The sequence below is a fragment of the Camelus bactrianus genome, chromosome 13, assembly GCF_048773025.1.
Source record: "Camelus bactrianus isolate YW-2024 breed Bactrian camel chromosome 13, ASM4877302v1, whole genome shotgun sequence".
NCBI lineage: Eukaryota > Metazoa > Chordata > Mammalia > Artiodactyla > Camelidae > Camelus > Camelus bactrianus.
The window spans coordinates 24,096,313-24,110,653 of NC_133551.1; the positions used below are offsets into that span (position 1 = coordinate 24,096,313).

Here is a 14,341-nt window from a genome sequence, read left to right on the forward strand (position 1 = left end):
ACAAATGTAACCAGCTTAGCATTAGACAAAAAGTGTTGCAAAACACATTCTATGATTTTCCTGGCATTAAGAGATTGAATGTGTTTCACTGGTACTTAATATCTACCTCATCAATTCTTCTACTTTCTAATGTTTACCTTTCATTTGCTTTATCACTGACTTTAGTTGGTTCCTTTTTTTTGGAAAACATCTATACTTAAGCGATTCTAATAGGATTTAGTAACACATTTAGTAACTCCTCTCCTCATAAGTAAGATAAATTCACTTATATTTATAAGGAATATCATCAAAAGATTTATTTTCTGGGAAATAAGATGATAAAGTAAAGGGTGAAAATGTTAACATGATGGAAACTATTTCACTCCCACTGAGATATATTAACATTTATTGAACGTAAGAGCCCCTTGAAGTGACACTGTTAAAAGTGATGATCCACACTTGTTTTATAGGTTTTATGTATGATTTTGTATGCAGCCTTACTTGTTCACAGTTGTGTGCATATGTGTATATGTGCATGTGTGTTAGTGAAGAAAGTACAATTTAACTTGCAACATGACTAAAAGGGAGAAATAGATACTTAATAAGACTTCTCATTTACTATACTGTTGAGCTTACATGTGGTTAGTATAATAGAGTGTGAAAATCATAGAATTTTGAGTAAAATGACCAGGATTCCAGATGTGGCCTTTTTTCCTCAATGACTTTGTAATTTGTAAAGACAATTAATGTACAAGAGCCTTGGTTTTATATCTATTAAGGGCAGTGATAATAAAAATTATTTCATGAGGATTTGTGAAGTAAATTAAATAACACAAATTAAAGTGCTTTACATATATGAAATTAATATTTCAACAATTTAAAATTAAGATAAGATCCAGAGTCCTTCCCATGGCCTTTAAAGCACTCTGCAGTCTGGTTTGTAACCATCCATCTGACCACATCTCTACCACTACACCTCTAGCTCAAACCACATTAATGACTTTGGCTCACTCATGCCTCTCAAATACACTTAGCTATCTTCTGCCTCAGGGCCTTTGCATGTGCTGTTATATATATTATACATAGTTTTACTATATAGGTTATTTAAAATTGTGCCCATTTTTGCTATTTTTATTTTACCTCATTTCATTATTTTTGTAATACTTATTACTGACATTATATGATAGTTTTTCCTTATTGTCTGTCTCATTCTCGTCTACTAAACTAAAAGAAAAAATTACCTATCTTATCTGCTACTGTTAGCTCAGCAACTATGCAGTAACTGGTACACAACGGATGCTTAAAAAATCAAATAATGCATGAGTGAATGAATGAATAATCTTTCACTGAGTTCTTACTCTGAAGCAATCTGCAAAGTGCTTCCTATGGATTATCTAATTTAATCATACAATAGGCTTACTATTACTATTTTATAAATGGAGTAAACAGAGATATCAGAAGGTATAGTAACTTCTTGAGGTAAACATAGCAAGTGGAGGAAACTGGACTGCCTGTCTCCAGAATCTATGCTCTTAATCACTGCTATATGGTCTCTGTGTCCATCAATTGATGTCTGATTACACTGTTACAAAACAGACTGACTTGACTACCAAAAGACATTTGTATAGCTTTATTTGATGCCCCAAAGAAATGTGCGCATTCAGTAGTTAAAAATGAAATCAACTCTTAGGATCTCAAAAGCCAGCATTTGAAAACAGTTGGAAAAGAGAATCCAAAGCGGCAAATTTGTTTTCTCAGGGGAGCAAGGTGTGACTTACCTCCAGGTGACCAGCTATGGTAGCAATATGCAGAGCAGTGAGGCCACCGTATCCAACCTGCTGTATGTCAGCTCCACTGTGAAGCAGGGAAGTGATCAGTTCTGCACTATCCTGTAAGGAAACACATCTTCAGTGTTACTTTTCTCTTAATAGGAGGTTTGAACACTGTGCAACAAGATGTATTGATTCCCTGACTGGCAGTCAGTTTAGGCGCTCAAAGAAAACTTAAGTGTGATTTCTGGTGTAAGTACGCATGAGATAGCAGAGAGCAGCTCTCAGATGACTGAAACACATGACAGGCTGCACAGTTACAGTCAACCCTTCAGCACTTGATCATGAAAGACAGAAAGGGCATTTACCTGTGGTGAGGCTCTTGCAAACTCAAGTCACTCTTAGACGTAGGTCACTCCAATGAGTGTACTATCTCCAGCAGCTGCAGTATTGAACTGGCTGTAGTGGACCATTTCATGGTAGAGTTCAGGAACTGCTTCTCTAATACATATGAGTCATGGGTTCTATACATAATTAATGACACATAGTGTCATGGGCCCTAAACATAATTAATTGGTGGTATCTTTCTCAAGGTGATTTGTTAAAATGTTATCACTCCATGAAAATCTTTGAAGCACTATTTGAGCATTTAAGTTAGAATTAATGACCAAAGTAACCCTTACTTTCTTCATACTATTATTTGTGTTATATTTCTGTCTTTGCAGAGACATGGAACTTTTTAATCATATTGATAGAAATTAGCATCCACTGAATTTTTATAATGTAATTAACCTTTCATGAGCATTGACTTACTTAAACCTGGCATATGGCAGGACTTCAAAAATAGTTATTGATAAATAAAAAACAAATAAAAAATAAAATATTCCTCTAACCAATCCTATGAAAAAATACTATTATAAACCTCATTTTATAAATCAGAACACTCAAAAGAGTAATGTGGAGGGTCATGTATTCACAAAACTCCAGATTTTAACTGGAATACAAAGAAAGGTCTTCATATTTAACTCTCTCCCTCAAAGGAAGAATTCAAACCACAACTTCTATAACACTTGGCCCATCAACATCTCAAACACACCCAGTGGCAAAAAAGTCATATTCATGGGGTAGGCATTGCATTTATGCATATATATACGTATATATATATGTATGTATGTGTGCGTGTATAATTTAAATTACTATTGGTTAAAAAAGTCCTCCCATAAAAAGCAAAGTTTGATTTCTTAACACCGTTGCACATAAGTTAAGGTCTAGGAGAAGTTGTAAAGGCTAAAAAAAACTTCGGCAAAGAACTTCAAATAGCAAAATTAATGTTATAGTTTCCAAATCTTCCCCTATGTATACCTGCTCTAGCAAGAAAGTTAAATAATGATTTCATCTTCCTTTACTGTTTCATTGGCTCCTTCTGCTCAGTCTAGAGATTTCGGTTTCCTCCGTTCTAAAAAAAATGCCATTTTTTTTCCCCACTGAAGCAAAGCTAATTTTATCTATATCCTTGTCTTCATTTTCAAAGTTTGTAGAAAAAGTTGTTGACACTCACTGCTGACAGCTCTGACCTCATTTCTTTAGTAATCTCTAGGTACATACACCCAAATCTTGCATAAATTCCAACTAAGTTGATCATACTCCTTAAACACTGGAACTTGCTTTTTCTAACACTATCCTTTCACAGTAAGGACCATTTATTCCCCTTTTCCTTGCCTTATATTATTAAAAGAAATCATCTGAGACATAAGTCTCACCACTACTCAGAAATCACCTCCTGAGTTTCAGAAGGTAACCTCTGTTTACCAAACCCAATGTCAATCATCTTCCCCCTCTGTATAGTCAGATCATCTCTTTCTTCTTGAAATCCATGTCTCTTTTGCTTTCCTAAAACATATATTCCTGGTTTCCCTCTCTTTTCCTCTCCTTTGTTTCTGTTTGTCTCCAAAAATTGGGTCATTTAGTTTAGCCCTAAGTCATTTTCTCATTCTAAAAGCCCCCTTTGGTAATTCTTACACAATCTGATAACTTTATCTTTGGTCCTGACTTCTCTGCTAAGTCCAAACCCCATATATCAATGGCATCCCAAATTAAAAATTAAAAATTGCTCTTGTAAATACTATTCATAATTTTCCCAGTGTGATCTGTCATCTCCTAGCATTCCTTATTTATATTAATGGTGCTTTCTTGTTCCAAATGACCTTGAATCCCTTCAACTCAGTCAATATCAAAATTCTGCTGGGTTGAACTCATTAGTACCTCTCATATTTCTTCTTATTTCTAACATCACCCTCCATTTTACATAGCCTCCTAATTAGGCAAGGTGACTAAGCCTTTTTTCATGGCAGTCCCTCCTCCACACTGCTATTAGATACATTTTATTACACACAGTTTTGACCACATCATTCTACTTTTCAGTAAGCCTTTGATGTACTCAACAAATACTTCTTGAGTATATAAATATACTCATATCATATGTTTGTGAAACATTGAGCAGTGGGGACACTGCAGTAAGATAGTTAAAGCCCTGCTTTCATGGAACTTATGTGTGTATAAGTGATAGGAGAGAGAGAAAATAAACAAATAAGAAAATATTATAGTGTCATAAAGTACCAATGGTTTTAAGATGAAACAGGCAAATGATAACATGGATTGAGTAGTCAGGGAAAGCTTCACTGAGGAGGTGGACTTTGAGAAAAATGATAAATACCAAAAAGGGGAAGTCCAAGTCACATTTTCAAGGATGAGCATTAAAGGACAGGGAGTAGCTAGTGTAATAGTCCTAAAATGGAAATAAGCTTAGTGTGTTTAAGGCTAGCATTGAGTATAAGGATTAAAAAAAAAAGAAAGAAAAGTAATGTGCAAGATGAGGTCAGAGATACCCGACTTGGTAGGGCTTTGCAGGCATTGTATTGGGTGTTCAAATTTTTCCAAGTGCAATATTTTGCAGGAGAATGACATGATACTGAGATAGAAAAGAATCAGGAAAAGATAGGTTCTGAGGTATGATTAAAATGTTTTGTTTTCCATGTTAAAGTTGAGATACTTATAGTGCAAGGTTAAGACTGTGCGTACCAGAATTAGCCTCCCTAGTTAGAGTCCCAGCTCTGTTAAGGACTATGTAAACTAGGGCAAGTTACATAACTCCTTTACACTAATTTCTTTGGTTATCAAAAAAGGGGACAAAAACCATATCCACCCAATTCGAAAAAAAATATAAACTGTATATCCACAATTGTTGTGATAAAGCATACACAGCACTTAAAAGGTACCTGCCCAAACAATACTCAATAAGCTCTTTACCAGTGGACATGGGAGTCTGGGGCTCAGTGTGAGTGGAAACTTCCAAATAAGATGACTCTCTTATCTTTCTCGTTTTACTTTACCTCCTCCACATACTTGACTTCTGCTTTGCTAGTTACCCATGGAAATAATCAAAGGAATAAAACATAGGAAAACTCTGAACCAGTACTGGAAATTAGGAAATGTCTACTAGTTCTGCCTTCTCCAGAAATAAGCAATTCACAGGAATTTACTCCAACCTCATGAATAACCTTTAATTTGAATGGTGAGGGCTAAAGATATGAGTAGTCTCTGAGATAAATGGGAAAGACATCATCCTAAAACATTTTTCCCTGCAGATGGACAGGTTTTTAAATGCAAGGAGGTGAAGAAATATTTTTAAGCATAAAATAATTTTTTTAAATATAGGGAAATATGATAAATTTGAGCAAATGAAAGTATTAGAAAAACACAGTATTATAAGATAAACGACAAATTGGAGAAATATTCACAATGTATAAAACTGACAAGTGGTTTGTATATTTAATATATGAAGAACTTGTACAAACCAGTAGAAAGATGGATACTCTTTAATTCAACAAATATTTATTAATGAATATCTACCTTATGATAAGCACCATACTAGGCTAAATTTTAAAAAATATATAAAAATCATGGAGCATACGAAATATTTATCTGTCAGGCAGATTCTTATAAACACACATTCATCCTTTCCTCAATTGTCTGTATTTTTTCTTATTTAGCCAGAATTTGTGGAACTCAAGAGAAAGTATTCCTTCAGAATAGGCAAATAGTGTGATCAAAAGTAAAAAGTACTAAATTGTCCTGAAACTAGATACTAAAATATCTTGATTGGACTTCTCAAGTTGACCTCTGATTGATCTAAATATATTTTTATTAACTACTATAAAAATAGAACTCTTACCTTACCAAGCTATGCTAAAATATATCAAAACAATGATTGCTACTTATAAATTATTTACTGTGGGCTATGTACCATATAAAATGTTTTATCTACATAATTTCTTTCAAGCTTTACAATTGACCTATGAGAAAAATATTAGCTCTATTTTTATAGTTGATGATGGTCAGGCTCAAGAATTTAAAGTACTTACAGAACCTTAAAAAGTTTGTAAGTGTTGGAGGCACATGAGGCAGCCATGCTATAAGTGTTGGAGCTACATACAGACTTAGGTCTGTTTGACTCCATGCTTCACTTTTGACTTTCTATAGTGCTTTCACTGATCTCTTCTTGGTTCAAATCCCAAGGAAATAGTTGAGAGAATATACTTTTTGGTTTTTTTGTATTTTGTTGTATTTAACTGACAAGTCCCAAATATTTCTCCCCTACCCTACAGGAATATTATACTTTAATGGAACAATTTTAAAAATCAGTAATACAGGACATATCTCCTGGAAAGGAAATTAATAGAAAATAAAGATATTAGGCAAATTTTAAATATTATAAAGCTGATCTCACTTATTGCTTGTACTCCACAATATATAAAAAGTGTCTAAGGGCAAGTTCTTTTTTTTAAAGACTTTTGAACACTTTTTTTTAAAGACATTTGCATTAAAGACAGTATTCTGGGGAACTGACAGGTTTTCCCCATCTAACCAACTTTGCAATGTTATTATTCAGTGGGAAACATAGAAGGATTCTAAAGTGTGGGGTAAATAAGCCTCAATAATGCATTAATGTATACAATATTTATTATTTTCAAACAAAAGAAAATCCTTGTGTGGAAGAGTGAGGATTGGAGGAAAAAAAATCAGTCCAGTTATCTCCTTGAAAAGATAGAATTGGGAGTACAATAGACCTCTGAAGATTTATGTAATGGATGAAAACTTTTTGTAGTGGTAGTAACTCTGACTTTGCCCTATGCATAAAACTCTAATACAGCTCTACTATCTGCCTGTTGTTAGCTCTGTGATTGTTACTACAGATTAAGCCAGGATAAGTAACTATTAGTGTCAGAGAGCTCAGATTCTCTACCACCAAATAACATACATTAATATATATATTAATATATACACACAAACACACACACACACACATATATATATATATATACACACACATATTTACACACAAGGGTTTTTTGCCAATTCTTTTCCAGAATAAAAGATTAAACTGGGATTGTATAATGTCTAAAATACAGCCTAAATGTCCATCAACAGATGACTGTATAAAGAAGACGTGGTATATTTATACAACAGAATACTATTCAGCCATAAAAACCAACAACATAATGCCATTTGCAGCAACATGGATGTTTCTGGAGAATGTCATTCTAAGTGAAGTAAGCCAGAAAGAGAAAGAAAAATACCATATGAGATCGCTCATATGTGGAATCTAAAAAAACAAAACAAAAACAAACAAACAAACAAACAAAGCATAAATACAAAACAGAAACAGACTCATAGACATAGAATACAAACTTGTGGTTGCCAAGGGGGTGGGGCGTGGGAAGGGACAGACTGGGATTTCAAAATTTGTAGATACTGACAGGCATATGTAGAACAGATAAGCAAGATTATATTGTATAGCACAGGGAAATATATACAAGATCTTGTGGTAGCTCACAGCGAAAAAAAATGTGACAATGTATATATATATGTTCATGCATAACTGAAAAATTGTGCTCTACACTGGAATTTGACACAACATTGCAAAATGACTATAACTCAATAAAAATGTAAAAAATAAAATAAAATAAAATAAAATAAAATAAAATAAAATAAAATAAAATACACTTTCTTTTGATTATGGAAATACATCCTCCAGAAGTTTTAAAACATGGCAAATATTCCTTTACAATTCTCCCATTTAGATGTGAAATCTATGTCCCTTCCCCTTGCATCTGGGTGGGTTGTGGCCAAAAGAATATGGCTGAAATGAGCTGTCTTTTTCCAAGGCTAGTTCACATGGCTTCCTCCTTATTTTCTGATAAACTTGCTCTGAGCTACAATGTCAGAAGTCGGACTAACCTGAGGCAGCCATGCTATAAGGAAACCCAGGCCACATGAAGAGGGTTCATAGCACATAAAGATTCTCCGATCAAATGACTCAGCTAAGACCAGCCTTACAGTCACCCCAGCCCAGGCACCAGACGTGTAAATCCTCCTGAGGATTCCAGTTCCCCAGCTGATGGAGTAACTCCGAGTCATTCATGTCTTCTCAGCTGAGGCCCTAAACATGATGGAGCAAAATTAAGCCATCCCCACCGTGTCTTGTCTGAATTTCTGAAAGGGGAATCTATGAGAATAACAATTGCTGTATCAGAGGACTAAGTTTGGGGTAGTCTGTTATGCCTCAATAGATAACCAAAATACCTCATAGCAGAAAATGCAGAAAATAAAGGAATAAATCAATTTAATAACCCATAGTCTTACCATATAATCACTATTATCATTTATGTGTGTGTTTATTTCCTGTCATTCTTTTTCCCAGGTATGTGCCTTCATAAAAGTAGAGCACAGACTAGCACAGCAAAGCAAACCTGTATTTGCATGCGGATGGCCACTTCCTACATTTGGAACATGTTTCTCAACCTCTTGCTCTGTGAGTTCTTTTTCTCTAATAAAATGAAGTTAATAATAGTATCAGTCTCATAGAGTTGTGAGTATTAAATCAAATAATGTAATGAATTTAGCACAATGTTTGACACAATTTTTATTATCACTGATCAGGTACACAGTTGAGCTCATACTGCACATAGAGGCAAGTAATCTCCCTTTTTCATTTAATATAAAATCATGAGCATTTGCCCATGTTTGGCAGATGTAGAGACATGTCACTCATATCTCCCCTCGAGACGAGTGTGCCAGGAATGTGGTGAGCTGGCTGCCTCCCTCAACTAGCTTTTTCAGGATTCACTGCACTATGAGAGCTGAGACTACCATTTTCTCAGAGTGGCTCTCAGTCCGTGACTGAGAAAGAGGGTGGTAAAAGGCTTAGCCATTTCCACTCAATGTGACACTCTTCTGATAGGCAGTTTTTGCTCTGGAGCTCCTACTGGGCAGCAGAGATTTGAGCCAGGCTGCACTGTGGTCTGACAGCTCCTCCTGACCAACCCTACTTCCTTCCTCTTCCTTTCACCATATCACTTCCACATAAATCCCTATCAGAGCCTGCTTTTCAAGAACTAAACTGGTACACCATATCATAAAATGTTTTCTTCCAGTGTACATTAGAATCAAAGCTGTGCTGGGATTTGAACGTGGGTCTTCTGACTGAGTCTAACGCATTTCTCAATAAGATATGTTACCCTCCATCCCCAACTACCCTTCTACTCCCAATTTTTTGCCTTTCATGTGCAAGCCCTTCACAGAATCTACTACCTGCTGTGTCTGTCTTACAGAACTGCAATGAGGATAAAATGTGATAATGTATGTGCAAATGTTCATCACCCCCATATCCTTGCAAGTATAATTTTATATATTTATGTTAAATGTATTGCCTCCAAGACTGACCTAACTATGAGAATATTCACCTTATTCCTTAGTCTACTCTGTCCCCAAAAATGTTGAATCATGAAATACCTCAGTTTCTTCACCTATAAGATTTCAGAGTTGGGCTAAACTGTTTTCTGTAAAGTCTATCCAACTCTGATATTCTAGTGTTCCCTGAAGTGTCACATCAAGCTCCAAGGCAGAATTGAAATTGGTTTGGAAAGACGACGAATTTCTGAGTATGAAAATAGAGATGTATAAATAAACATTTTTAATAATGTGCTTATCTAAGTAGTTTTTTCTTCATCAACCCAATTAACCCAGCACAGCAATTGTTACAGCCTGTTTGTGTTTGTAAAGAAAAGAAGTAACATAAGCAGTTTTGTAGTCTTCAAAGAACATTAAGGTTTCTTCTAGGACAAGGGACTCTGTGGGGCTTCAGCGTGAAATGTATTTAGTTTCAGGCATAAAAATTTAATGGACTAGAGCTGCCTCATGAGTCATAGACATCTCCAATGAAAGGATCCATTAGTCAGTATAAAAATAACTGCTCATGAAAGTTCACACCTACATGCCTCTTGCTGAAATAATTCTGAATTTATCATCACAAAAGATATCAATTATTAAAGATCTCAGTGTGATGGAAATACTTGACTTTCCTTGAAATTTTGAAAAAAAGAAAGAAGAGAGAGAAGGAGTACACTCAGTACAGGTATTTTTCCCAGAGTAATGTCTCCAATTTTGCTTTTGACCTGTTTTTTTCTCATCAACTCTGTGATCCTTTTCCAGTTTCCCATAATCACTTTCCTCCTGCGGGCTGCTTCCAGTTGCCCTTTGAATGTACTTGCTCTCTCTTTCAGTAATATAGTGGTGATTTAACGGGGAGGCTCTAATCAGAATCTCTGGGAGTTGGGGAAAAGGCAAATCTGTGTTGTTTGAAAAAGCAAATTGAAAAAATTTCTTTAATTTGCTTTCACTTAGATTTTATGTTTTTAACTGAAAAATATTTAAACAGACTGAATTTTTATGTTTATCCAAGTGTTAAGACCTCAAAAAAAGATTGAAAAACATCATTATAGAAATCATTCTGTGATCCTGCCACTTATCAAGACACTGCCCAATCTTTTGTCTTTTGAAAGAGCAATTAATAATCACTCCTTCCATTTTAAGTCTGTTTATTTTCAATCTATTTTTATACTTTCTACTCCCACAAATTCACTAAAATATCCCTTTACAGAGATATCTGACAATTTCTTAATTTTCAATTTAATGGCCAAAATAGGACAATATTTTGTCCAGTGTCAACATGATTCTTTCTTTGAAGTACTTTTCTTCTTCCTAGTCACCATGGAACTATAACTTCATTCATTTATTTGTGCAATACGAGTATGATGAACATACACCAGGAGTTGTTCTAAGTGCTCAGAATAAGATGATAAGCAATTTGGATCCAGTCCCTGACTTGGCAGTGCTCATAATGTCTATCAGCGATTACAAACAAGCTTCAACAGGAAAAGATGTACGTGGTTTGTACTGTACATGTGTGCATGTATTTACAACTAAAATCTGAATTAATGGCCAATGAATAAATATCAGGAAACTTCACATAATTTCTGATTCTCCGAAATTTGGGGCATTACTGGGCTAACATTCCTATACAGCAATGATTAGCAGAATATTGACTACTCCCCTTACATGAGGTATAAGTTCTCTAATTTGCTACAATATTCACAACTTTTTGTCACTAAGTCTGAGCGCTAGTTCCCATTTAACTTTGCTGTATTATCTAACACCTTTACTCATTTATGTTACCCGCCTCATTCCTAGAAGCATGTGGAGATTGTGACCCCTAATCTAGAGGAAGATATAACGAAATAATGAGGTAATGAAATAGTCAGTCACAGTACAATAAGGTAAGTACAGGATGCTAAGAGAGTACATTGGAGGGGTATCTAATCCAGACTTGAGAGGGGTCAGGGAAGGTTCGCCAAGAAATAGTGCTGTCCAATATAGAACTGAAGGATAAATTAACATCTTTAGTGAGTATCCCATTAGCTTTTCATTGAGAACATGTTAATTTAGAAAGAGATTATGAAATATTTGGTTACTAAGAAGAAATATGAGTATATAAAAAAATAATCCATCTTAGTAATTGCTCTAATTTGTGGGTATAAATGATCCCTAGTTCCTTAAATTTAGGATCAATTATTAAATAGTGTTTAAAAGTTGCAGTGCAACTGGAAGTAAAGTATGCAAAAAGTGAGACTTTTGGGGGAATAGTTTTTTTTTTTAATTTATTATCTTGACAAATTCCCATTTGGGGAAAATGCAATCTTATATGAAGACACTTTATTTGTTCAAATAAAAAGGCTACTTGAATTTAAAAATATACATCAATTTACTTTATCCTGTAAATTAGCAGTTATCAAATGGGGATGATAGCTCCCAGGGGCAATGTCTGAAGACATTTTTGGCGAAACAGTTGGGGCTGGGAGAAGTGGCTGCTGGCATCTAGAGAATAGAGGCTAGAAATGCTGCCAAACACCTTCTAATACACAAAACCCCCCACAACAAGGAACTGTCTGATTCAAAAGTACCAGTAGCAAAATTTGATCTAAATAGAGAATTTAGAAACTATGAAACACATGCTTTGGGTCCTGGACTTTAGGATAGTTGAAAAAAAGCTCAACTTTGCAATCAGACACATATGCTAAGAAAGGAAAAAGTCAGGAGAAAACATACAGTGGTTTACAGGGTATGAATCACCAGTAATAGAAAATAGAATTTTCTGATAGGCATGATATGTAGCAATAAGAACCGAGGTCTAGTGATCCAGACAGACATAAGCTTGAATTAAATTCTCCCTCCTTCCTTGCCCTTCCCCTTTGTAATAAATATATAAAATGACTTCTTCTGAATGATTGGAATGAGATCTTGCCAGAAATGTGTAAGATGGAATAGTGACTATTCAACATCTGCATTTATCATACGAAATGCTAAAACAAAAGTTGACTAGTCAAAATGCTACTTTTCATTCATTGAAGAAACTTCATCAAGTGGTTGTCTGTATATTGAAGGAGAGGTATGTGTGAGGTTAAATTAGATGGTCTAATACTATTTTGGTCATTGACATTCTTATTTAAGATCTTTGAAACCATAAAAATCTCATTTTTCCCTACAAAGCTTGTGTTCCATTTCAGGAGTACAATTTAGATACCATCTAAAGAAGTGTGCCCCAAAGTGGAATGCAAATATAACAAATACAAGAAATCTTGTAAGGAAATTCATTAGGGTACAAGAAGAAAATACTAGAAATTCCATTTATATTTATTTATATATAAAGATAATAAAAATTGTGCTAATATTTAACATGAAATTTGCAGTGTGCTCTCAGTGATTATATAAGCTAGTTATCTGTTACATACAGTATCCAAAGTATAATAAATCAATACTTGGAATTCCAAAGGGAGAGAAGTTGAGAGTGGCCCCTCACTGTTTTTTAGCATTTAGTATATGAGGGTACATTATAGCATATGTGAGCCACATTCAGTGAATTTACAGATTTTAATATCTAACTCTAAGTGAATTGATCCTTAAAATATTGGCAGGTTGTCTTCAAAAAATACCTGTGATGAAACAACAGATCAAGTATATATTACTAATGGAAGAAGAAGAAAAGAAAAATGGAAGAACTGTCATTTTTATTTCTACTTATCTGAGTTTTGTGTAAGCTAAATTCTAGGTAAACCTAATGACAATCTAATTATCTTTGAATATAAATTCGTCAAAATATTTTTTATATTATAAAACACGATATTTGAAGTATGGATTTATATCCACAAAGTTTAACACTGTCAAAGAGTGTACCTTGCCTTGAGCTATTTTCTGATGATTTTTGTTGTGATTACAATTTATACACAAATATATGCATATTGAGGTGTTAATTTTATACGGCACATGGTAAAAAATTGGAGTCCATTGGTCTAAGTACAGATTTCACTGCTTTGACATTGTTAGGATTACATATTCTCATCTCTTCAGAACGCAATAACCGAGAGGACACGGTCCTTTTTGTTTTTCTGGGTAAAATGACTGACACATTAGGTTTCTCCAATAAATGTCTCTTACAATAAAAGTTCAACAATAATAGCTAGCTTTTATTAAGTATGTGCTAGGTATTTTGCTAATTACTGCATATGGTTTGTCCTTTTTAAAACTGTAAACCACCCAATGAAAGAGGTGATTCTATTTGCTCCATTTCAGAGAGAGAGAGGGAGAGAGCAACTTGCGTAAAGATGCACAGCTGTTAAGGCTCAGGGCTGAGACAGAGCATGAGTAGTCTAGCTTCTAAGCTAGCAGGTCTTTATTAAGGCTCATTATATCAGTAAAGATCAAGCATTGTTTGTACAAATGTTTGGATACTCAATTTCTCAAGAGTGTTTATCAAAAATCTTTTACAGGTCCTATAGACTGAGGAATCAAAAAAAAAAAAAAAAAAAGACTTACTTCCAATGTTCAAGGTTCACGGACTAACATGTTAAATATCCAAAAAAAAAACCCCAAAATACAAAAAATTTTAAGTGCTGAAATAAAAAAAGAATGTGAATTTGTAATTGAAACCCCAAAGAGAGTACAATAAAATCTGTTTGGGAATTCAAGAAAGCTCAAGAAGGCTCAATTTATCTTGGTTTTAAGTAAGTAATACTTTCCTATCAGGAAAAGAAAGAAAAAGATATTTAAGCAGAAGAAATTATAAGAATAAAATTACGAATTATGAAATACTGAATAAAATACTGAATTATGAAAGTGCTCAACCTAAAGATTGGAGTAAT

General features: G+C 34.3%; 1 protein-coding gene across 1 annotated transcript in view; it reads right to left on the minus strand.

Moving 5' to 3' along the window:
- The window catches only part of TNNI3K (TNNI3 interacting kinase), a 258,130-nt gene that overhangs the window by 226,814 nt on the left and 16,975 nt on the right, over positions 1-14,341 (minus strand). Inside the window, exon 5 of the mRNA XM_010963403.3 lies at positions 1,758-1,868. Coding sequence (XP_010961705.1) covers positions 1,758-1,868 — 111 coding nt within the window. The remainder of the gene's footprint in view (positions 1-1,757; positions 1,869-14,341) is intronic.